Here is a 23,060-nt window from a genome sequence, read left to right on the forward strand (position 1 = left end):
TAATGTGTTGTTGTTAAATGGGGGAAGCAGAAGAGTTAATTAGAAAACTACTTGAGTAATTAGGGGGTCCAAACAACAAGTCAATTATACGAAAGGGGGGTCCAAACAACAAATCTCCCTTGATTAAAAGAAATAGACTTCCAGGCCAATAATCAGGCCAATAATATGGTATAGATGTTATTATCACCCTTAATTCTCATCCTCATCCTCTTCAACACTAAACCTAAATTTCAGACAGAATCCATTCTCTTCTCCTCATTTAACACTTCCTTTTGATTCTGACAAAACAACTTTCAATCGTGACTTTGTCTCCGTTTCAGATTCCGGCGAGAAAGGATTTTTCAGGAGATTTCTTCATATACGAACTTTAATTCAATCTGATACGTTAATGGAAGTTAGATCACTTACGATCAAAGAGACAAATGGATTATTTGAGAAATTAAAAGGAATGAATGTAAACAGAGATCGTCTTCGATTAAATGAAGTGAATCATCCAGGTTTGATTGTGAAACCGGAGGATGAGAAGTTAAGTGAAATCTTAGTTGAAGATGCTAAAAAGTTACTGAAATTGAGTCAATTAGAGATGGTGACATCAACAATCAGAGAAATATTGAAGAATTCAATTTCGTATGAAGAGTTTATTAAGATTTGTGGTGAATTACCTAGTCCTACTCAAAGATTAGGTTTTGCGAAAACTTTGGATGAATCTGGATCAGTTATTGTGTTAGGAAACATTGTTTTCCTTCGTCCTGATCAAATTTGTTTCTATGGGATAATGGTTTCTCGCAGTTTCAGCGGTTTTCTATGGAAGCGGTGATTTTCTGGTGATAGCAGCGGTTTTTCAGTGACGGATGCGGTTTTCCGGTGACAACGACGGTGGTTCTTTTAGTTTTTTTTTTCCAGTTATTTTGTCGACCTTTGGGTCTTTTAATCTGTGATCTTTAGGATCCTTTCATCTTTCGACCTTTAGGTCATTTTATTGAGTCGGTGTCTAGTCAATTTCTTTCTCTTCAGGAGACATTTTACATTTAAAGGTACGTATCATGAAGTTATCAGAGGAGAGAAATAAGAATTATCATCCATGTAACATTGTGATTTAATGAATGAAAATGGTTTCGTTTGGTTTCAAAAAAAAAAAAAAGAGGAAATAGACTTATAATTTGGTCGCGGCTTGGGGAATAAAGAAAATTCTCCGGGGAATAAATTCTCGAGGGAATGCAGATTTTTTTGAAAGTTTTCCAAGGAATAAATTTTTATGGGGAATACAAAGTACATTTTTTTGAAAGTTCTCCTCCATCTCATCTGTTCTGTTCTCTCTGCCACTTCATCTTCTCGCCACCTCATCATCTTCTTCGGCGAAGGTCGCCAGCCGGTCAATTTTCCGGCCGACGACCTTTAAACATAAAAAAAATTAAATTAAATTAAATTTTTTTTTCTCTCTGTCCTCTCTCTCTCTCCAATTTTTTTTTCCTTTCCTCTCTCTCTAGAACAGATCTAGAGAGAGAGTAGATCACGAACATACCAGTTCTTCTTCTTCTTCTTCTTCTTGGAAATGTAAATTAAGTTCTACTAAGAAGCAAATTTTCCTGACGTAATGACCAGTTCACAGATTGAAATATTGAATGAAATTAAAGGTTTTATCTATTCTAAAGTGTATAAAACAGTCCCAATATTCTCACAATTTAGTAGTATGCATCATATAATTATGTAAACCATCAGTAGCCGCCTAGGCATAAAAATGGAACAAGACAAGATCAGTTGCATCAATGATTACATGGATTTGATCCCCTCGTCTCCACAGGCCAATTAAATGAAAACCTTGTTTGGTTTTTGTAGTATTTAATGGGCTTTCATTCAAACGGTTAAACTGTAACCAAAGTATGTGCTACTTTTTTTTCATGGTCTACTCTTTCTCTCTATAACTGTTCTAGAGAGAGAGGAAAAGAAAAAAAAAATTTGGAGATAGAGAGGAGAGAGAAAAAAAAATAATTTAAATTAATTTTATTTTTTTTAATGTTTGAAGGGGCCGGCGACCTTCGCCGGAGAAAATGATGAGATGGCGTGAAGATGAGGTGGTAGAGAGAGTTGATGAGATGGAGGAGAACTCCCAAAAATTAGAAGTCCCTTAGCAATAAAAAAAACATAAAAGTCAATCTTATTTGACTAGTTTTAAAAAAAGTCTTTATTTCTCGGAAAATTTTCTTTATTCTCCAAATTGTACCAATGAAAATCATAGACCAGATTAAATGTATGGCCTTTACCCCTCTGACTCAATTCACCAATAGCAAGATTGATAGAACTACTCCTTGGGTTCCACCGACTCCACCGTTCATAAAAATCAATGTTGATGCCTCGTTCATTACAGCCCAGGATTTAGCAGGGATTGGTCTTATCATGCATGATGACAGAGCAAACTTTGTCGCCGCATCGGCTTGTAACGTGAGGGGTCAAAATGCAGAAGAATGTGAAGCTTGGGCGATCTTTAAAGCTCTTCAATGGTCGAGAAAAAAGAACATTCCCTATGTACATATAGAAAGTGACAACAGTTGTCTAGTGAAGTGGCTCAACAAAGAGGCTTCGGAGATTTCCTGGCAATCAAGCAAAGTCCTCGAGAAAATTCTTCAGATGGAAGCACTCTTCACCAGGGTTATCTACTCTCACATCCACAGAGAAGGCAACTACAAAGCGGATCAACTAGCCAAGTGGAGTAAGATTTATGCCGGCTCCTGGGTGTGGCTATCTTTATCAGACCTTCCAGCAGCGTTGTATCAGTGTTGGACGTAGTTCTGCAGGTCGGACTGGTGTTCGTTTTTGCTCAACAAAAAAAAAAAAAATTGACATTTACCGGAGAAATGAAGTGATAAACTTTTTTTTATTATTAAATATAGACTTTTTGTATGCCTTTTTATTTAGACTTTTCTTGAGAGAGTTGTTCTGATATTTCCACCAAACTGAACAACTCCTCATTTCTCTCTCTCTCTCTCAATTCTTTCAGGGGGAAGAGGGCGAAGAGGGATGGAGTCAGATACTCAAGTTTCCAGCATGGAATCCGGCGTTAATACCACCGGAGTTCCAGCTATTGTTGATCAAATAATGATACTCATCCAATCTCACGACCCTAATTCCAAAATTGAAGCAGCCAAAGAAATCCGACGGCTCACAAAGACTTCTCAGAAGTACCGTCGTCAATTCTCTGGTGCAATTGAATCACTCGTTTCCATGCTTAGATCTAACTCTCTTGAATTTAATGAATCTGCAATTCTCGCTCTCCTCAATCTCGCCGTCAAAGATGAGAAGTATGAATTTTTTTTCCAATTCAGTTTCATTTATCTCACCCTAAATCTTCCGGACTCTAGGTTTATTTCGTTATTGAGTGATTAGGTTACTTGGTGTTATTTTTATTTTAAGTTATGTTATTGGGAGATGATTAAAACTCGATCCTAAGATGAGATTACTAGTTTTAAATGAAAATATTGAGTAGTTCAGATTGTGGGTTATTTGCCTTAATCACTTTTTCATTAGTTTGGGTAACTTGGAAATTGATCCCTTTTTGGCTTTGTCACCTTGCTCTAGTTCATCAATGATTGATGCTTTCTTGTTATAGGTGTTAATGGATAAAAAGTTTGCATTTTCTGTATTTACTAGATTGGAGTAGTAGACTAGAGTGTGAATTTTTAAGGCAATCTTGATTAACCTAAGACAAAGTCAATGTTGATTAGAATCTAAATTATCATTAGCATGATATTCTATAGTTTAGTCCCCATATAAATCAAGGGTGTATGGAGCTGTATTATGATCCTACTCTCGCAGTGGAGTTAATGTTTTTGAGTCAGACCCGATGTAGTTAGCTTCCGCGTTGTTAGTACCGTAAGAGTTTTTAAGTGGACAATCATGGAATTCTTTTGATGCATTCGACGAAGGAGTGATGTATCCGGAAAGAAAGATGTTACATTAGTTCTCAATAGGAGTGAGGTGGGTTAATGATCCACAGTCTGTCTATGACTTTATTGGCATGAAAATAATGTTCCATTTATAGAGAGGCGAGCGGGACTTCGCATTTCATTCCGCATTTTCCATAAATGGTTTATAGCTGCAACATGAGGGTTTTTCTTTTTAATTACTCAATTCTCTCGATTTCTACTTGTACGCGTGTTTAATTTTGAAGTGATATGATATCGTCGTTCATTAGGTTGCTATGTATATCCCCTATGTTTTCTTTCTACTGTTCAGGCCAAGGTTACCAGATTCGCGGTACGCTCCGGTACGCGGTACGAAAACGGGTACGCGGTACGCCTATTAGAGTGTATCCGGTACGTGGGGGGTATACCCATTCGGTACATAATTCGATTAATATAAAATTTCTCCCAGAATTCTTCACTAATAATTGTATTTGTAACTAATTCTCCCATTTTTCGATTGTGTTCATCACAAAAAATTTGGATTGTGTTCCTACCATTCTTCATGAGAATCGGTTCGCTAGATCGGGCGATCTGGTTCGCGAACGTACCCTAAAAGGGTTCGCGCGAACCAGATCGCGGTTCGCAGGGGGTTCCAGCGAATCTGGTAACCTTGGTTCAGGCATATTTCTTTGCTGAATGAATGTAATCTTGGCCCTGATTCTTAAACTTCATCTAATGGGTTCTATGCTTTTATTCCCCAGGAATAAGGTCAAGATTGTCGATGCTGGTGCTATTGGACCACTTATTGATTTTCTCAGGTCTGACATATCAAATTTACGAGAGTTTGCAACAGCAGCTTTACTCACTCTTTCTGCTTCTGCCATCAACAAACCAACCATTGTTTCCTCTGGTGCTATCCCTCCCCTAGTAGAAATTCTTATAAACGGGACTCCTCAAGCCAAAGTTGATTCAGTAATGACTCTTTACAATCTCTCAACACAAACAGAGAATCTTGCTGTCATTCTCTCAGCGAAACCTGTTTCTCCCTTGATTAATTTGCTCAAGACGATCAAGAAATCATCGAAGACAGCTGCGAAGTGCAGTGCTCTAATAGAATCTATATTGGATTTTAATGATGGAAGAATTGCATTGGCAGCAGAGGCAGGTGGTATACTGGCAGTGATTGAAATCCTCGAAAATGGATCTCTTCAAAGCCGAGAACACGCAGTTGGTGCCCTTCTGAAGATGTGTGAGAGCGATAGAGCCAAGTACAGAGAACCAATTCTCAGAGAAGGAGTCATCCCTGGTCTTCTCGAGTTGACTGTTCAAGGAACACCGAAATCTCAATCAAAAGCACATACCCTTTTGCATTTACTAAGAGATTCTCCTTACCCAAGGTCAGAACTTGAGACAAACACGTTGAAGAAGATCGTCAGCAATATCGTCTCTCAGATTGACACTGTAGATCGAGAGGAGAAGGCGAAAGAAATGCTTGCAGAGATGGTTCAAGTTAGCATGGAAAAGAGCTTGAGACATTTACAACAAAGAGCTTTGGTATGTACACCAACTAAGGTACCCCTCACAAAATGTACATCCAAAGTTTCATCGAAGTAAATTGATGGCTGTTTATTGTCTGAAAGCGAGGAACGAACTTATAGTGGAGAAATAAGACTAGTCAGAGTTATCTATGCCAGTCCAGACCGAGATGGTATCGTTGTGATTGGTGAGTTGTTCATATTTAGATGCTTTTCTATGTTTACGAAAAACATAGGTTACTTCATCATTTTTGCGTTATGTGAAAAATGAAGGTGTATCAACTGATATTTACATAGTCAGTAAAGGTCCTTTTACTCTCCTATTCTCTGATTATCGATAAAGTTATTCAGTTCTTTATACTCGTCTCACTCTACTGCACAATCTCAAAACAATGCAAATGGTGAAAATGAATGCACTTTCAACATGGAGTAGAAGTTTCAGAGTACAAGTGCTATATGTTAGCAAGTACATTTGGCTTTTCCCAGTTTTGCGTAACCTATGATTACGTTTTTGCACAGCTTTAGGCGCTTGTGTGCATATCTCACAACCTTTTCTACCGCACTAAAGCATTGCGGCTACTTTAGTTTACGCACAGCTTTATGCGCTACGTGTCATTATTATTTTATTTGAAAGGTTTGAACGTGTTTATAGAACTCTAAGAGGTAGAGGGTGGAAACCAACTTAGTAACCACTCCAGTGGAAGGTTGTTGACTGCTAAGTGTCATTAATGGTGGTCGTACCGACGTAATTGATAGTGTCGGAAAATTGAAAAAAGAAGCCATGGAAATACCCCATGCAAGCAAAACGTGTAATTGTAAGAGCCAAAGCAACCTGTCACCCAAGAGAAAGCATTGCTCATTTCAAATCTCCCAGTTGGTCAGTTATTATCTATCCTAGAAATATTGAAAAGCATCACTATCACTCAGAGTGCAGATAAAAGCATCAGAAAGTTGGCATACAACTCCTTGTGTAGTTTAGTAACGAAGAATTCTTCGAGTTATGAATTATCAGAGGTACAACAACAAATTCAGGATATTTCATATAACACTCTTAATTCGAGCACTCAATTTCAAATGTGTGGTTAAAATAGTTTGATAGACTCAAAAGTATAAATTATCCAACCAAGCAGTTGAGAGAGAAGATCAAGAGTTCCAAGATCTGCTCATCTTTAACATGCCTGAGTTGCTAACTTTCCAGTCATTTTCGAGTAATTGCTCCAATCAGATGTCCTATTTGGCTGTTACTTGGAATTGGTGGTGGTAGTGTGTCTTGCTTTGCTGGTTCTGTCACCTTCTCCTCTGATAATGTCCTTGGTGGTGATGGTTGTGGCGGTTTCTCTTTGTCCTTGCCAGATGGTGATTCATGTTTATGTTCAGAAGATGCTGTTTTTTGTTTATTATCCGCAGGTTTTTTGTCTTTGGACTCTGACTTCGATAATCCAGCCTTTTCTCTCAGCATCTTGAGCTTCTCAAAGATCTTACGACGAATCTCAGGGTTAAATATCCGTGCTTCAGCAGAGTCAGTTGGGAAGAGAGTGATTGAAGCCAGTGAAACACCAGCCAACATTGTATCTCTACGTGAGAATGTCAAGCGTTTCTTGCAATTTCGTTGTTGCTCTACTACCTGTTCGCTTCTCACCTGCCAATCAGATAGAGAGAAATGAAAAATACGAATGGGTTAATGAAGTAACTAAGATGTAAGAAATTGATATAATCAGCGTTAATGAAAGATGTAAGCAGTAGAAAACATAAACGGAGTTGATGAAGAAAGTGAAGTCCGGACATCTCTAGTAACAAAGTAAAAGTGGTAAACAATGTGAGAAGCAATACTATGCATAGAAAGATGTCTGAGTAGATAAGACTACAGGATATTACTTAAAATCTTGTCCTAGTTCGGTTGTGGCAATGTAAGAAGAAGATGATTTCAGAGCAATAAGATTACAGAGATTTCCTAAGAGATTGTTATCGACATAACCTTAGCCTCCGCGCATCCTTTCTCTCTCCCCAAAATTGAATGGTTCCCGTACATAGATAACCTCCCTATGAGACCAGTGCAAAAGATCCCCGCCATATGGGAAATGGTCAGATAGAAAATTGACAGAAGAGTTTTCAAAAGTGGACCTATCCCAGACGCAAAGGAATCAACCGTCCATCGAAGTGAAAAAATCCATCAAAAAAGAGAAAGTGAGTTGACTCGAAAATGGAAATTGTTGACTTTGTGTAGGTTTTGAGTAGGCTTTCACTTGTAGCCTCTTCCAGCTTCCTCAGATGGATAAATCCAACCCATTTACTCTTTTCTACCATCATTGTCAACTTTAGACAGATTCAACAATAACTTCCGAAAATAATACAAACTATTAAAGCTTACTCAAGTAACTAGAAGTGAATAACTAGTACAAAAATGGATAACCCTAAAATGATGTGGGTATGTTTGCAGATCACAATGCAACCTAAGTTCTTACTATAATTACAGTAACCTGTAACCTTCACAAGTATCTAAAAGCATCTGGGAGTACCTCAGCTGAAAAGTCAATCAGTTTCAGAAAGAAATTACTAGTTTTACTAAGGGTAATTTGGTAAATGCATCCATAGTAGAACAATAAACAACCAACAAATGGGAATGAAACAAAGAACCCTAATGTGTCTTAATCAAAAAGATCTAAGCTTATAGTTATTAATACTCAAGAATACAAGATGAGAAAGAAATAACCTGGGTATTAATTTTTATTACCTGAAGATGAGTTCTTAGTGATCTTAGCTCAGTTGGACGTTTGATTATTGAATGTTTATTAGTACCCGGAAACTGAGGCGGAGCAACCATTTTTAGTGACGAAAAAGCCATTTTTATGCTTCTCCTTTAGAGATAGCTGGATTGTATGTGTGATCTGATGATTCTGATTCGACCTAAAGAAAAACTCTCTTCTCCTTTCTTCCTTTTATCTCTCTCTCTCTCTCTCTCTCTCTCTCTCTATTATTGGAGGAAGTTGCTACCGTAGAAATGGTTACAGATTTTTACAGTCAACATTTCATCCTTTTTCCCAAATACAAGACTTACACTGTTTGTTTAGGACAAAATTGCCCCTCTTTTTTTTTTTAGTGGTCCGTCTGATACGTGGGAAAGTATTTGGATGTGAAAACTGAAAATCAAGATTTTTTTGTGGGAAAGAAAATCAAAAGTTTCTAGCATGAAATTATGTTTGAAGTGTTTGACATGAACATGAGAAAATTAAGGTGCTTTTAGGAAACGATATATTAATTGGGCTTTTAGATGGTACATTTATATTCTTTGCCTTCATCTCTAATTAAAAATCTTTAAGGCCAGTCGATAGAGAGAGGGAGAGTAAATCGTAAGGAAAAAGCAGATATGGAGGGTGAGATAGCACATGCCAATTATTTAAGAGAGATTTTATAGGCCCCCTCATTTTTGTTAAAAGACCCCCTCAATGATTATTTATCAAGTGAAATGGTTCATGGGGAGGTCTTTTAACAAAACTAGGGAGACCCTATAAAACTTCCCATTATTTAATGGCGCAAACCTCCGTGATTGTATCAATCTTCCTGCTTCCTTTCTTCCCTAGTTCTAAGCCCCAACATCAAGTTCCAATTGTTCCTTATTTGTCAATTGATTTCTGTTGTTTCTCTGGTTATCAAATCGATAAGTTGATTTCTCTCTGTCTTGGCTTGATTTAGACAGAGTTTCCTTTCTCTAACTTATAGAGAGATAAACTAATAAAGAATAATCAATATTCCTTCTTTCGGGCTAACCGTGATAGGTGTTAATGTAGTCGAGGCAAGAATAAATTCTCTTTCCTTAAGACATTTTACACCCCCGTAACAGTACCAAACGTTGGGGTGAATGCCTTCGGGATACAACGACTAACCTTTCAGAATTTTAAGATGGTACTTCTATATTCTGAAAGCGGACGAACCTGTGTCAGTATTATGAGCTCTTGGACTAATGCGGATGATCTTCTAGACGCTTCTGAAATTCAAAGTTCACTCGAGATTTCTTTCTTCCTTTTCTAGATATTCTAGTCTATCCAGAACCTCTAGAAAATACTTCTTTAATTAGATATTCTAGGCCAACCAGAACCTCTAATTGTTAGAAGGGAAGAGAAGAAGAGAATGAATTGAATTGATGAAAAATGAAGTGGGTTTGATGGGTTTATATAGGAATTGAATAGGTGTATAATGTCTTTTGGGTTCAAAAGACATAGCTGTTCGAAACCAGGGGCTATAACTGAATATTATAGTCGGTTTGATCTTGGGCCATTGGATCGCGCTTGAAAACGCGGACGGAACGCTGGCCGTCAGATCCGGTTATGCGTGCCCGCGAGAAGCCCGCAGATGAAGGCAGCTACCGTTAGATGCTAGCCCGGATCTATCCCGAACGCGGAAAGAACGCCATCTGTTGGATCGCGTGTAAACCCGCGCGATGAACGCTGACCGTCCAGATTGACGCGCGTCCTCTTCGCGCCAATGCCCCCTAACATGACTGTTCCTCTTTGACAGTTCAGTACCTATTTCAACCGTTTTTCGTTCAAACTTTAACCTTGAATTTCTCATTCATCCGGAATCGGATTTGAGTGATTCTTGGCTCTAAATTGTAGAGCTCGACGAGACGAACGCAATGGCGCGTTCCGTTTCTGAGTTTGACGAGTCGGCTTAAGCCAAAATTGGCTCCGATTCCAACAATCCCCCACATGAATGAAAATTTGAGGTTTTTATGCTATGATATATGCAGACATACTATACTGACAGACTGACACTGACAGAGCTCATAAGCGGAACTTCGCTGCATCGGAAGAAGGTAGTCTTTCGACTTTGAACCTTTCCTAGTGAATAACTACAAGGTCTACAAGGACGGCAGTGAACTTTACGTCTTGAACTGAGTCCTAGGAATTGTAATCCAAAATAGTTATCACACAGCTAATCCCTTACTAACTTAGGTTCTCGGTTGTGTTCATTTCGGCCCTGAACATTCCCGATTTCGTGTGTGCTTTAGAGAAGTCGGCCTAGACGACCTTCTCACGGAACCGGCATCAATTCACACACATATAGGTTATCCGTAATAAGGTATCCTGCTATACCTCACGTTAGAATCAAGTTCTAAGTTTTCGGATTCATTAAAAGCTTAATGCTTAACCTCTCAACGCAGGTAACACTGTTGTCATCCTAGGAATGGGTAAGAGATAGAAATCTCTTACAGTGTTACGGTCGAGTCAGGATATAGCTTCAGTTGCCCTTTGAACCTAGATCGTGGGATCTCCAGTCATCTAGGTAGGGTTTCACCATGCCTTTACTCATTTACTTTAGGCGTTAGCCCCATTCCCCTTGATGATGCAACTACTAACTCTCTAGATAACCCTTTTGTAAATGGATCCGCTAGGTTATCTTTGGATCTTATATAATTTATAGTTATGATCCCTTCAGAGAGAAGTTGCTTAACGGTATTATGTCTCCGACGAATGTGTCGAGACTTACCGTTGTACATCTTGCTTTGTGCCAGTGCAATCGCTGCTTGGTTATCGCAGTGTATGTTGATTGCAGGCACCGGCTTTGGCCATATTGGAATATCTTCAAGGAATTGTCGCAGCCATTCTGCTTCTTCCCCTGCTTTATCTAGAGCAATGAATTCTGAATCCATTGTCGATCGAGCAATGCACGTTTGCTTCGAAGATTTCCATGATATGGCAGCCCCTCCCAGTGTAAACACATATCCACTGGTTGACTTAGTGTCGTCGGTATCTGATATCCAATTTGCATCTGCATATCCCTCTAAGACTGCGGGATATGTGGTATAATGGAGTCCGTACTCCTTCGTCTTTCTTAGATACCGTAACACTCTCGTTATGGCGTTCCAATGTGTGTTATTCGGGTTACTCGTAAATCTACTTAGCTTACTGACTGAGTAGGCTATGTCTGGTCGAGTACAGTTCATTAGGTACATTAGACTTCCAATAATCCGAGAGTACTCTAATTGTCTTACTGCATTCCCTGTATTCTTCATTAAGTGAATACTTGGATCTATCGGAGTATTCGCCACTTTGAGGTCATCTTTGCTGAATTTTTCTAAGATTTTCTCAACGTAATGCGTTTGAGATAAACTTATCCCTTCAGCCGTCTTGGAAACCTTAATTCCAAGAATGACTTCCGCTTTCCCTAAATCTTTCATATCGAAAGTTTTCGAAAGCATCTTTTTAGTTGTATTAATGACATCTAAATTATTTCCCATAATTAGCATGTCATCTACATACAAACATAGAATAACACATCCTTTAGCAGTTACCTTTGTATAGACACATTTATCACATTCTGATCTTAAATCCGTTTGATAATAATGTGTCATCAAACTTTAAGTGCCACTGCTTCGGAGCTTGCTTTAGCCCATATAGTGATTTCACTAATCTACACACTTTCTTTTCTTGACCCGGAGCTATGAACCCTTCTGGTTGGTTCATATATATCTCTTCTTCGAGTTGTCCGTTTAAGAAAGCGGTTTTCACATCCATCTGATGAATTTCTAGATTATATAAGGATGCTATAGCTACTAACACTCTTATTGAGGTGATTCGACTAACTGGAGAATAGGTGTCGAAGTAATCTAACCCTTCTTTTTGTCGGAATCCCTTTGCGACAAGTCTTGCTTTATACTTGTCTATAGATCCATCCGTTTTCAATTTTCTTTTGAAAATCCATTTGCAGTCTAGAGGCTTGCAACCCGGTGGGAGGTCTACTAGCTCCCATGTATGATTTTGCATGATGGATTCTATTTCACTATTAACAGCCTCTTTCCAGAATGGAGCTTCTGGAGTAGCCATTGCTTCTGTGAAAGTTTGAGGTTCATTTTCTACCATATAGGTTAGAAAATCAGGACCAAATGTCTTAGCTTTCTTTATCCTTTTGCCTCTTCGAGGTTCGAGTGTTGTTTCCTCGATTTCCATATCATCTTCTTTAGATGTTTCTAGATTTTCCTCTTTCTCATCTCTTACACGTTTTCTACTTTCAGATGAGACTTCTGAATTCTGTTTGAAAGGAAAGATGTGTTCAAAGAACTTAGCATCTCTCGATTCCAGAATGGTGTTTACGTGTATATCTTCGATTTCAGACTTCTGTACTAGAAATCTATAGGCGCCACTATTTATTGCGGGCCCTATGTATACACAGTCCACAGTTTTAGGTCCTATCTTGACCCGTTTAGGAGGAGGAACTAATACCTTTGCTAGGCACCCCCACACTTTCGTGTATTTAAAGGATGGCATCCTTCCTTTCCATAATTCATATGGAATTTTACCGGTCTTTCTATGGGGTAACTTATTTAATAAGTGATTCGCCGATAATATCGCTTCCCCCCACAAGTTCTGAGGTAAACCAGAACTTATCAAGAAAGCGTTCATCATTTCCTTTAAGGTTCTGTTTTTCCGCTCTGCTACACCATTTTGTTGAGGTGTATAAGGAGCCGTTGTTTGATGAACTATGCCATTCTTCGCACATATCTCGGCGAAAGGAGATTCATATTCTCCACCTCGATCACTTCTCAAAGCCTTAATCTTTTTATTAAGTTGAGTTTCCACTTCGGTTTTATAAAGTTCGAACTTATCGACTGCTTCATCCTTACTTCTTAGTAAGTAGACATAGCAAAACCGAGTGGAGTCATCGATAAAAGTGATGAAGTACTTTTTACCTCCTCTGGTTTGAACCATCTTTAAGTCACAAATGTCACTGTGAATTAAGTCTAGAGGTTCTGTGTCTCGTTCTATTGATTTGAACGATGTCTTAGTCATCTTTGATTCTACACATGTTTGACATGTTCGTTTTGAATCAATTTCGACTTTCGGAATTAACTCTAAGTTCATTAATTTCTTTAATGACTTGTTATTCACATGTCCTAGTCTTTCATGCCAAATATTAAAGGACTCAGCCATATAAACGGAATTATTAACTTTATTAATAATAGACGCCTTTGGCGTTACAGAGGTTACATTTAGTTTAAATAACCCCCCACATAAGTAGCCCTTCCCAACATACATCCCATTCTTAGACAAGACGAAGTTGTTTGACTCAAAGACTAGCTTGAACCCATTCTTACTTAGAAGAGAACCAGAAACCAGATTCTTTCGGATATCTGGAGCATGAAATACATCGTTCAAAGTTACTTCCTTTCCTGAAGTGAACTTCAGAATGATCTTCCCTTTTCCTCTGACCTGGGTGGTTGAGTCGTTTCCCATGAACAGGGTTTCTCCTTCACTTATTTCGTTATAAGAGGAGAAGAGGCCTTTGTCACCACAAATGTGACGAGTAGCTCCGGTGTCGACCCACCACTCTCTCTGGTTGTTAACCAGGTTGACTTCAGATACCACTGCACAGAGGTTCAAGTTCTGAAGTTTCTCAGTCACTTCTTCGGCTTCAGTAACCATAGCACACAGGTTCTGAGTTTCGGTATCTTCTATCAGCGAGGCTTGGTCATTCGGCTTCTTTTGTCTGTTGCCGGTTTTGGAACGACAATCCTTTGCCATATGACCTCGTTTGCCACAGTTGTAGCATAGGCCGAACCTCGTCTTTTTCTTCGGCTTTCCTCCGTCTTTAGACAGATGCTTACGCTTCTTACTCGGACCGGTCTCTACGACGTTCACATTCGAGAGTCTTTCAGAGTTCTTCTCGGCAACGCGACTGTCCTCTTCGATTCGAAGCTTTAGGATGAGTTCTTCAAGGCTCATATCCTTATTCTTGTGACGGAGATAATTTTTGAAGTCTTTCCACCCCGTGGGTAATTTTTCAATTAGGGCTCGGACCTGGAAAGGTTCATTCGTTATCATGTTCTCTGCCTGTAGTTCCTGTAGGAGACTCTGTAGTTCTTGGACCTGGATCATAACTGGTTTTGAATCAGTCATCTTGTAGTCCAAGAATCGTCCTACGATGAACTTCTTGACACCCGCCTTCTCAGTCTTATACTTATTGATAAGGGTGTCCCACAGTTGTTTAGATGTTTCTATAACCGAATATAGATTATAGAGTCCGTCATCTAGACTGTTCAGGATATAATTCTTGCACAAGAAGTCTTCTTGTTTCCACGCCTCTATTTCAGCGGTACGCTGTGCTTCATCCTCTATTTCTGCATAGGTGGGTTTCTCTTCGGTTAAATATTTAACCAGGCCCAATGTTGTGAGGTAGAACATCATCTTCAATTTCCAACGATTGAAGTCAGTTCCCTTGAACTTCTCTGGTTTTTCCCCACTCGTGGTGTTAGGCGGAATAACCCGTAGAGTGGTTCTTGTTCTTGCCATTTCTGAAACACACAGAAATTAAAACAAATCAATTTCTTATAACTAGAGAAATAATATAAAATGTCTTAAGATTGTTGTTTCTCTGGTTATCAAATCGATAAGTTGATTTCTCTCTGTCTTGGCTTGATTTAGACAGAGTTTCCTTTCTCTAACTTATAGAGAGATAAACTAATAAAGAATAATCAATATTCCTTCTTTCGGGCTAACCGTGATAGGTGTTAATGTAGTCGAGGCAAGAATAAATTCTCTTTCCTTAAGACATTTTACACCCCCGTAACAGTACCAAACGTTGGGGTGAATGCCTTCGGGATACAACGACTAACCTTTCAGAATTTTAAGATGGTACTTCTATATTCTGAAAGCGGACGAACCTGTGTCAGTATTATGAGCTCTTGGACTAATGCGGATGATCTTCTAGACGCTTCTGAAATTCAAAGTTCACTCGAGATTTCTTTCTTCCTTTTCTAGATATTCTAGTCTATCCAGAACCTCTAGAAAATACTTCTTTAATTAGATATTCTAGGCCAACCAGAACCTCTAATTGTTAGAAGGGAAGAGAAGAAGAGAATGACACTACAAAAAAATAGCCTAATAGGGACATACATTTTTACGTCTGTCCCTAACATTTTTAAAATAGGGACAGTTTGTTAATATCTGTCCCCACAAAATTTAAAATAGGGACAACAAATGTACTTTTGGGACCATTTTTAATCATCCTCTATAAAAATTTAAAGTTACCCAAACCAAAAATTGCAAATTAGGCGCTCATATTTCCCGCGGAAAGGATAAAACGTGGGTGACCGGTGAGTAAAGTGTATAAACCCTAGAAAACTTCTCAGTTTTCTTCTCTTTGCACGATTTTCTTCTTCAGTTGTTGCCGTTTCTTGCTTCTTAGTCTTCTTCTACTAGTACAAACCAGAGAAATAAGAGACTTCTTCTTGTCCTACTACTACAAACCGGAAAAACAAGCGGCGATTAGGATTGAAAGCACGGGATTCTTCTTCTATTTCTACAAACCAAAGAAAACGCAATTTACTCATTTGGGTATTCTTAGATTAAAATTCTTCTTTTTTTGTTCCTAACCCTAATTTGATTAGAGTAATAATGGCCTAAATTAGTTAGGATTTTCAAAACCATGGACCAAATCACTGAAGTAGGAAAGAAAATATTAATTAGGGTTTCCTTGTTGATTGTTTCTGATTGAGATCATTATCATGTAATATAGTTTAGGTTGGAATGGGACTCTACAATGTTTTCTGATAGAATAGGAAGTCTAGCTCCTTAGTAGGAATAAGACGAGATATTCCTGATAGATAGAGAAATAGCGAAAGAGAGAATAAGCTAAAGAGAATTATTGATCTAGTACATCACCAAGGTATACTAATGATTATGATTAAACCAAAACTCTTTACTTTGCGTCCTTAATTAACGGTATTAGATGCGATTCAATCCATGGAAAGATATAATTTGACATTTAGGTTTAGATTTCACCTTTTTTTGTTTCCTATGTTAGTATTCTACCCACTTGGGATTTATTTTCTTCTACTATTTGATCTTTTTTCTGTTAATAACTTCATAGCATTTCATAAAAAAAAACTTCATAGCTACATATGATCATTTCTTCTGCTTTTTTATTTTATGAGTCTGGAACTAATTTTGTTTTTAAAAATCAAATGGGCTGGTTGCCTTTAGTTTGAAACCTAGAAATTTAAAATAGGTAGGTTGTTTCTTAAGAGCAATTTGATCTGTTAGTTTCTTGTTATATGCAGGTAAAATATCTTCCTCTCCTTCCTTGGCTATAATTCTTCGTGTTGATAATTTGTGAATGAACTTGACTGGAAACTGGTCTTGTATTATGTTTAAAGTGTAATCTCAAGAGAAATAATTCTTGTATTGAGCTTAGAATATTACTGATGAATTCGTTCTATTTAGGACACTACTAATTGGCTTAAAAGTTGCTCCGTTTAGGTTTCTTGTGTATTCCTCCTACCTGCACCTTTTAAGAATTTCCTCACATACTTGTTTATCTGTCAAACGCTATCTAGTTTGGTTTGGAGAAGTTAAACCATCAGTAGACCTGCTTATAGTATCGACTTCCATAACTCAATTCTCTCTTTGCTTCTCTATTTTCAGCTCACATACATGTAAATTTCAGATAAAACTTGACCATCACTCGACCTTGGTGTTTAGAGTAGGTGCATCCGGCTGCTGTTTTCTATAGTGTGAGTCATGGGTTTAGATTAAATTAATCAGTTTCAGCAAGAAAAATCATTCCAACTCTTAAAGCTTCTGTAAGTTCATCCAGGTACGCAAAAAAGTTGCAGATTTTTACTTAGAAAGTTCATTTTTTTTTTGCATCCTCTTTTTGTTGAAAATCCATCATCGGGTATCATGTAAATGTATGAAACTGGGATATGTTCTATGAGTTAGAGATTGGATGATGTGTGGGTTAAAGAGAAATTACAAGATTAAGAAAATGGGGTGTCATAGTCTTGTTGATTCTCTTTTTGGTGCACTTGCCTATGTTGAATTTTAATCCATTTCATTGTAGTTCAAAGTTCTTAGCTAATTAAGAAGATTTTATAAAATTGTCAAATTTTGGAACAAGTTGTAAACTAGATTTGCCTATCAGAGTTTTCATGTAATCTACGCATATTTAAAGGTGAAAATTTCCAAAATTGAGAATGAAATGTTTTTCATTCTCAAAATGCTTAAATGGTTATACTTCTGTTTTCCGTTATTGCCTTCATTGAATTGATTCTCCTTCAACTAGTAACTTGATATAGAAAACTTCATGCACAGGTGAATGAAACCGTTATTGAAAACTCGGAAGGTAAAATGTGTAGATGCCATTAGGAGATCATTGATGATAAGTGCTATGGCTTGGTTGTGTATTGAAGACAGAGAAGATATATGAATTGATAAGCCATTCGAACTCGAAGCTCATATGGCGGTAGGAGTTACTAATGTTTTAAGACACAACACTGAAATTAATGTTGTTGGGTTCTATGCTGTCATTAGACCCTCCAAGTCAGTTATACTACTATTTACCAATAGTGTGTAATTTTTTTGTTTTATGAGTGCGATACTCATTATTTCGAGTACTTCTATTTTTTGATGTTAGGAGAACAAAAAAATACAATGCTAGGGGATTCAATGCTGCCTTTAAACCATCCAAGTGAGTTATACTGCTCTTTACTGATAATATGTATGTCTTTGCTTTATGGCTGTGATGACTCATTATTTCCACTACTACTATTTCTTGCTCTCAGAAGAGAGCTAGTGTTAGTTGATGAACTCCCTGACTTGCTTCCGGAATTAAGACCATACTAGCGTCATGCTATTTATTGGATGGTTCGAAGAGAGAAAGTAGCTTTAGAAAATTTGGATTGAAGGAACCGAATTCAGTTTGATAGGCCTCATGTATGCCTATTTAATTTATTGACACACATGTCTACGTTCATTTAGTTACTCTTTCTATCAGTACTGGTGTAATTCTAGGTTATTGCAACAGGTGGAGAAAGATCTGGAGCAAAATGATTATCGACAATGAAGGTGCATTCCCTCATTAGTTTTTAACATATCACGTATATCTACTTCACTTCTCAAATTTACAATATTGCGTATGGATAAGTCAATTTTTTGTTTTATTTTATTAATTAATTGACATTTGTTGGTTTTGTTTGTTTCAGTTGAGCTAAGCATCTCTGTTTCGGAAATATGGAGATGGCGTTTTATGATGGCGATTCAAGCGGATTGCACAATTGTGAAAGAGAATGGTTATTAAAATGAGAATATGTATTAGAGTAACCATCCCTTTTAGGATCAACAAGAAATCATAGATGAAATATTGTTTTATATTTGAAATGAGTGAAAATTGTTTGATTTTTTATGTATGGGGAAACTTATAATTTCAATATATTATCTTTTGGTTATACTGGAATATCAATGTTTGAAGCTCGTTTTGGTTGTCAATGTAAGATTTAGATTCATTCTGTATACTAGATATTTGGAAGTTCAAAAACAATATTATCTTCTAAAAAATAAATGTATTACGGCGAATATTTATTGTTGGAGAAATTCATTAGGGACGGATGCAAACCGTCTCAAATGTAAATTTGAGGAAGTTCTTGTTATGTTTTTGGGACAAATAATATCTGTCGCAATAATAATAAGTTATAGGGACAATACACAACTGTCCCTAAATAGTATGGGGGACGGACAACAACCGTCGCTATATCTGTCCCCAATACTATTTGGGACGCAGCTTATAGGGACAGAAAGAAACCGTCCCTAATATACTTTTTGGGACGGTTTTTGAGCTTTTGGGACGGTTTTGTTCCGTCTCCAATGGCTATATTTTCTGTAGTGTGAATTGAATTGATGAAAAATGAAGTGGGTTTGATGGGTTTATATAGGAATTGAATAGGTGTATAATGTCTTTTGGGTTCAAAAGACATAGCTGTTCGAAACCAGGGGCTATAACTGAATATTATAGTCGGTTTGATCTTGGGCCATTGGATCGCGCTTGAAAACGCGGACGGAACGCTGGCCGTCAGATCCGGTTATGCGTGCCCGCGAGAAGCCCGCAGATGAAGGCAGCTACCGTTAGATGCTAGCCCGGATCTATCCCGAACGCGGAAAGAACGCCATCTGTTGGATCGCGTGTAAACCCGCGCGATGAACGCTGACCGTCCAGATTGACGCGCGTCCTCTTCGCGCCAATGCCCCCTAACATGACTGTTCCTCTTTGACAGTTCAGTACCTATTTCAACCGTTTTTCGTTCAAACTTTAACCTTGAATTTCTCATTCATCCGGAATCGGATTTGAGTGATTCTTGGCTCTAAATTGTAGAGCTCGACGAGACGAACGCAATGGCGCGTTCCGTTTCTGAGTTTGACGAGTCGGCTTAAGCCAAAATTGGCTCCGATTCCAACAATCCCCCACATGAATGAAAATTTGAGGTTTTTATGCTATGATATATGCAGACATACTATACTGACAGACTGACACTGACAGAGCTCATAAGCGGAACTTCGCTGCATCGGAAGAAGGTAGTCTTTCGACTTTGAACCTTTCCTAGTGAATAACTACAAGGTCTACAAGGACGGCAGTGAACTTTACGTCTTGAACTGAGTCCTAGGAATTGTAATCCAAAATAGTTATCACACAGCTAATCCCTTACTAACTTAGGTTCTCGGTTGTGTTCATTTCGGCCCTGAACATTCCCGATTTCGTGTGTGCTTTAGAGAAGTCGGCCTAGACGACCTTCTCACGGAACCGGCATCAATTCACACACATATAGGTTATCCGTAATAAGGTATCCTGCTATACCTCACGTTAGAATCAAGTTCTAAGTTTTCGGATTCATTAAAAGCTTAATGCTTAACCTCTCAACGCAGGTAACACTGTTGTCATCCTAGGAATGGGTAAGAGATAGAAATCTCTTACAGTGTTACGGTCGAGTCAGGATATAGCTTCAGTTGCCCTTTGAACCTAGATCGTGGGATCTCCAGTCATCTAGGTAGGGTTTCACCATGCCTTTACTCATTTACTTTAGGCGTTAGCCCCATTCCCCTTGATGATGCAACTACTAACTCTCTAGATAACCCTTTTGTAAATGGATCCGCTAGGTTATCTTTGGATCTTATATAATTTATAGTTATGATCCCTTCAGAGAGAAGTTGCTTAACGGTATTATGTCTCCGACGAATGTGTCGAGACTTACCGTTGTACATCTTGCTTTGTGCCAGTGCAATCGCTGCTTGGTTATCGCAGTGTATGTTGATTGCAGGCACCGGCTTTGGCCATATTGGAATATCTTCAAGGAATTGTCGCAGCCATTCTGCTTCTTCCCCTGCTTTATCTAGAGCAATGAATTCTGAATCCATTGTCGATCGAGCAATGCACGTTTGCTTCGAAGATTTCCATGATATGGCAGCCCCTCCCAGTGTAAACACATATCCACTGGTTGACTTAGTGTCGTCGGTATCTGATATCCAATTTGCATCTGCATATCCCTCTAAGACTGCGGGATATGTGGTATAATGGAGTCCGTACTCCTTCGTCTTTCTTAGATACCGTAACACTCTCGTTATGGCGTTCCAATGTGTGTTATTCGGGTTACTCGTAAATCTACTTAGCTTACTGACTGAGTAGGCTATGTCTGGTCGAGTACAGTTCATTAGGTACATTAGACTTCCAATAATCCGAGAGTACTCTAATTGTCTTACTGCATTCCCTGTATTCTTCATTAAGTGAATACTTGGATCTATCGGAGTATTCGCCACTTTGAGGTCATCTTTGCTGAATTTTTCTAAGATTTTCTCAACGTAATGCGTTTGAGATAAACTTATCCCTTCAGCCGTCTTGGAAACCTTAATTCCAAGAATGACTTCCGCTTTCCCTAAATCTTTCATATCGAAAGTTTTCGAAAGCATCTTTTTAGTTGTATTAATGACATCTAAATTATTTCCCATAATTAGCATGTCATCTACATACAAACATAGAATAACACATCCTTTAGCAGTTACCTTTGTATAGACACATTTATCACATTCGTTGATCTTAAATCCGTTTGATAATAATGTGTCATCAAACTTTAAGTGCCACTGCTTCGGAGCTTGCTTTAGCCCATATAGTGATTTCACTAATCTACACACTTTCTTTTCTTGACCCGGAGCTATGAACTCTTCTGGTTGGTTCATATATATCTCTTCTTCGAGTTGTCCGTTTAAGAAAGCGGTTTTCACATCCATCTGATGAATTTCTAGATTATATAAGGATGCTATAGCTACTAACACTCTTATTGAGGTGATTCGACTAACTGGAGAATAGGTGTCGAAGTAATCTAACCCTTCTTTTTGTCGGAATCCCTTTGCGACAAGTCTTGCTTTATACTTGTCTATAGATCCATCCGTTTTCAATTTTCTTTTGAAAATCCATTTGCAGTCTAGAGGCTTGCAACCCGGTGGGAGGTCTACTAGCTCCCATGTATGATTTTGCATGATGGATTCTATTTCACTATTAACAGCATCTTTCCAGAATGGAGCTTCTGGAGTAGCCATTGCTTCTGTGAAAGTTTGAGGTTCATTTTCTACCATATAGGTTAGAAAATCAGGACCAAATGTCTTAGCTTTCTTTATCCTTTTGCCTCTTCGAGGTTCGAGTGTTGTTTCCTCGATTTCCATATCATCTTCTTTAGATGTTTCTAGATTTTCCTCTTTCTCATCTCTTACACGTTTTCTACTTTCAGATGAGACTTCTGAATTCTGTTTGAAAGGAAAGATGTGTTCAAAGAACTTAGCATCTCTCGATTCCAGAATGGTGTTTACGTGTATATCTTCGATTTCAGACTTCTGTACTAGAAATCTATAGGCGCCACTATTTATTGCGGGCCCTATGTATACACAGTCCACAGTTTTAGGTCCTATCTTGACCCGTTTAGGAGGAGGAACTAATACCTTTGCTAGGCACCCCCACACTTTCGTGTATTTAAAGGATGGCATCCTTCCTTTCCATAATTCATATGGAATTTTACCGGTCTTTCTATGGGGTAACTTATTTAATAAGTGATTCGCCGATAATATCGCTTCCCCCCACAAGTTCTGAGGTAAACCAGAACTTATCAAGAAAGCGTTCATCATTTCCTTTAAGGTTCTGTTTTTCCGCTCTGCTACACCATTTTGTTGAGGTGTATAAGGAGCCGTTGTTTGATGAACTATGCCATTCTTCGCACATATCTCGGCGAAAGGAGATTCATATTCTCCACCTCGATCACTTCTCAAAGCCTTAATCTTTTTATTAAGTTGAGTTTCCACTTCGGTTTTATAAAGTTCGAACTTATCGACTGCTTCATCCTTACTTCTTAGTAAGTAGACATAGCAAAACCGAGTGGAGTCATCGATAAAAGTGATGAAGTACTTTTTACCTCCTCTGGTTTGAACCATCTTTAAGTCACAAATGTCACTGTGAATTAAGTCTAGAGGTTCTGTGTCTCGTTCTATTGATTTGAACGATGTCTTAGTCATCTTTGATTCTACACATGTTTGACATGTTCGTTTTGAATCAATTTCGACTTTCGGAATTAACTCTAAGTTCATTAATTTCTTTAATGACTTGTTATTCACATGTCCTAGTCTTTCATGCCAAATATTAAAGGACTCAGCCATATAAACGGAATTATTAACTTTATTAATAATAGACGCCTTTGGCGTTACAGAGGTTACATTTAGTTTAAATAACCCCCCACATAAGTAGCCCTTCCCAACATACATCCCATTCTTAGACAAGACGAAGTTGTTTGACTCAAAGACTAGCTTGAACCCATTCTTACTTAGAA

The 23,060-nt window shown here is 38.1% G+C and overlaps 4 protein-coding genes across 5 annotated transcripts; 3 read left to right on the forward strand and 1 right to left on the reverse strand.

Annotated features, from left to right (window-relative positions):
* The first annotated feature begins 388 nt into the window (after positions 1-388).
* LOC147566301 (chloroplastic calcium uniporter protein-like) lies at positions 389-817 on the forward strand. The gene has a single exon (XM_086654063.1). The coding sequence runs from the start codon at positions 389-391 to the stop codon at positions 815-817; it is 429 nt and encodes a 142-aa protein (XP_086510189.1).
* A 1,433-nt stretch (positions 818-2,250) lies between these two features.
* Positions 2,251-2,784, forward strand: LOC147566302 (uncharacterized). The gene has a single exon (XM_086654073.1). It carries the CDS (start codon positions 2,251-2,253, stop codon positions 2,782-2,784), a length of 534 nt encoding a protein of 177 aa, XP_086510199.1.
* A 103-nt stretch (positions 2,785-2,887) lies between these two features.
* On the forward strand, positions 2,888-5,757 carry LOC147566303 (uncharacterized). Of its 2 annotated transcripts, none has more exons than XM_086652769.1 (2): positions 2,888-3,296; positions 4,661-5,757. In XM_086652769.1, the coding sequence occupies exons 1-2, from the start codon at positions 3,016-3,018 to the stop codon at positions 5,511-5,513; spliced, it is 1,134 nt and encodes a 377-aa protein (XP_086508895.1). In that variant the 5' UTR covers positions 2,888-3,015; the 3' UTR covers positions 5,514-5,757. The 2 variants fall into 2 exon arrangements, with proteins under 2 accessions (XP_086508895.1, XP_086508896.1); XM_086652770.1 differs by lacking the exon at positions 2,888-3,296 and adding an exon at positions 4,121-4,230 and having other exon boundaries at positions 4,579-5,757.
* A 628-nt stretch (positions 5,758-6,385) lies between these two features.
* On the reverse strand, positions 6,386-8,540 carry LOC147566304 (uncharacterized). Its single transcript, XM_086652771.1, has 2 exons — positions 8,166-8,540; positions 6,386-7,073 (listed from the first exon to the last, which is right to left on the reverse strand). The coding sequence occupies exons 1-2, from the start codon at positions 8,274-8,276 to the stop codon at positions 6,633-6,635; spliced, it is 552 nt and encodes a 183-aa protein (XP_086508897.1). The 5' UTR covers positions 8,277-8,540; the 3' UTR covers positions 6,386-6,632.
* Positions 8,541-23,060: the final 14,520 nt, after the last annotated feature.

The sequence above is a fragment of the Eschscholzia californica genome, unplaced genomic scaffold (assembly GCF_041429995.1).
Source record: "Eschscholzia californica isolate CP2 unplaced genomic scaffold, dmEscCali1.0.p SCAF_1, whole genome shotgun sequence".
Taxonomy (NCBI): Eukaryota; Viridiplantae; Streptophyta; class Magnoliopsida; order Ranunculales; family Papaveraceae; genus Eschscholzia; species Eschscholzia californica.

Excerpts from the sequence above, each read along its gene's own strand:
- LOC147566301 (XM_086654063.1), top strand. The coding sequence starts at position 389 with ATGGAAGTTAGATCACTTACGATCAAAGAGACAAATGGATTATTTGAG.
- LOC147566302 (XM_086654073.1), top strand. The coding sequence starts at position 2,251 with ATGGCCTTTACCCCTCTGACTCAATTCACCAATAGCAAGATTGATAGA.
- LOC147566303 (XM_086652769.1), top strand. The coding sequence starts at position 3,016 with ATGGAGTCAGATACTCAAGTTTCCAGCATGGAATCCGGCGTTAATACC. Across the intron at positions 3,297-4,660 it reads CTCGCCGTCAAAGATGAGAA|GAATAAGGTCAAGATTGTCG; the intron begins GTATGAATTTTT and ends TTTATTCCCCAG.
- LOC147566304 (XM_086652771.1), bottom strand. The coding sequence starts at position 8,276 with ATGGCTTTTTCGTCACTAAAAATGGTTGCTCCGCCTCAGTTTCCGGGT. Across the intron at positions 7,074-8,165 it reads CACTAAGAACTCATCTTCAG|GTGAGAAGCGAACAGGTAGT; the intron begins GTAATAAAAATT and ends TCTGATTGGCAG.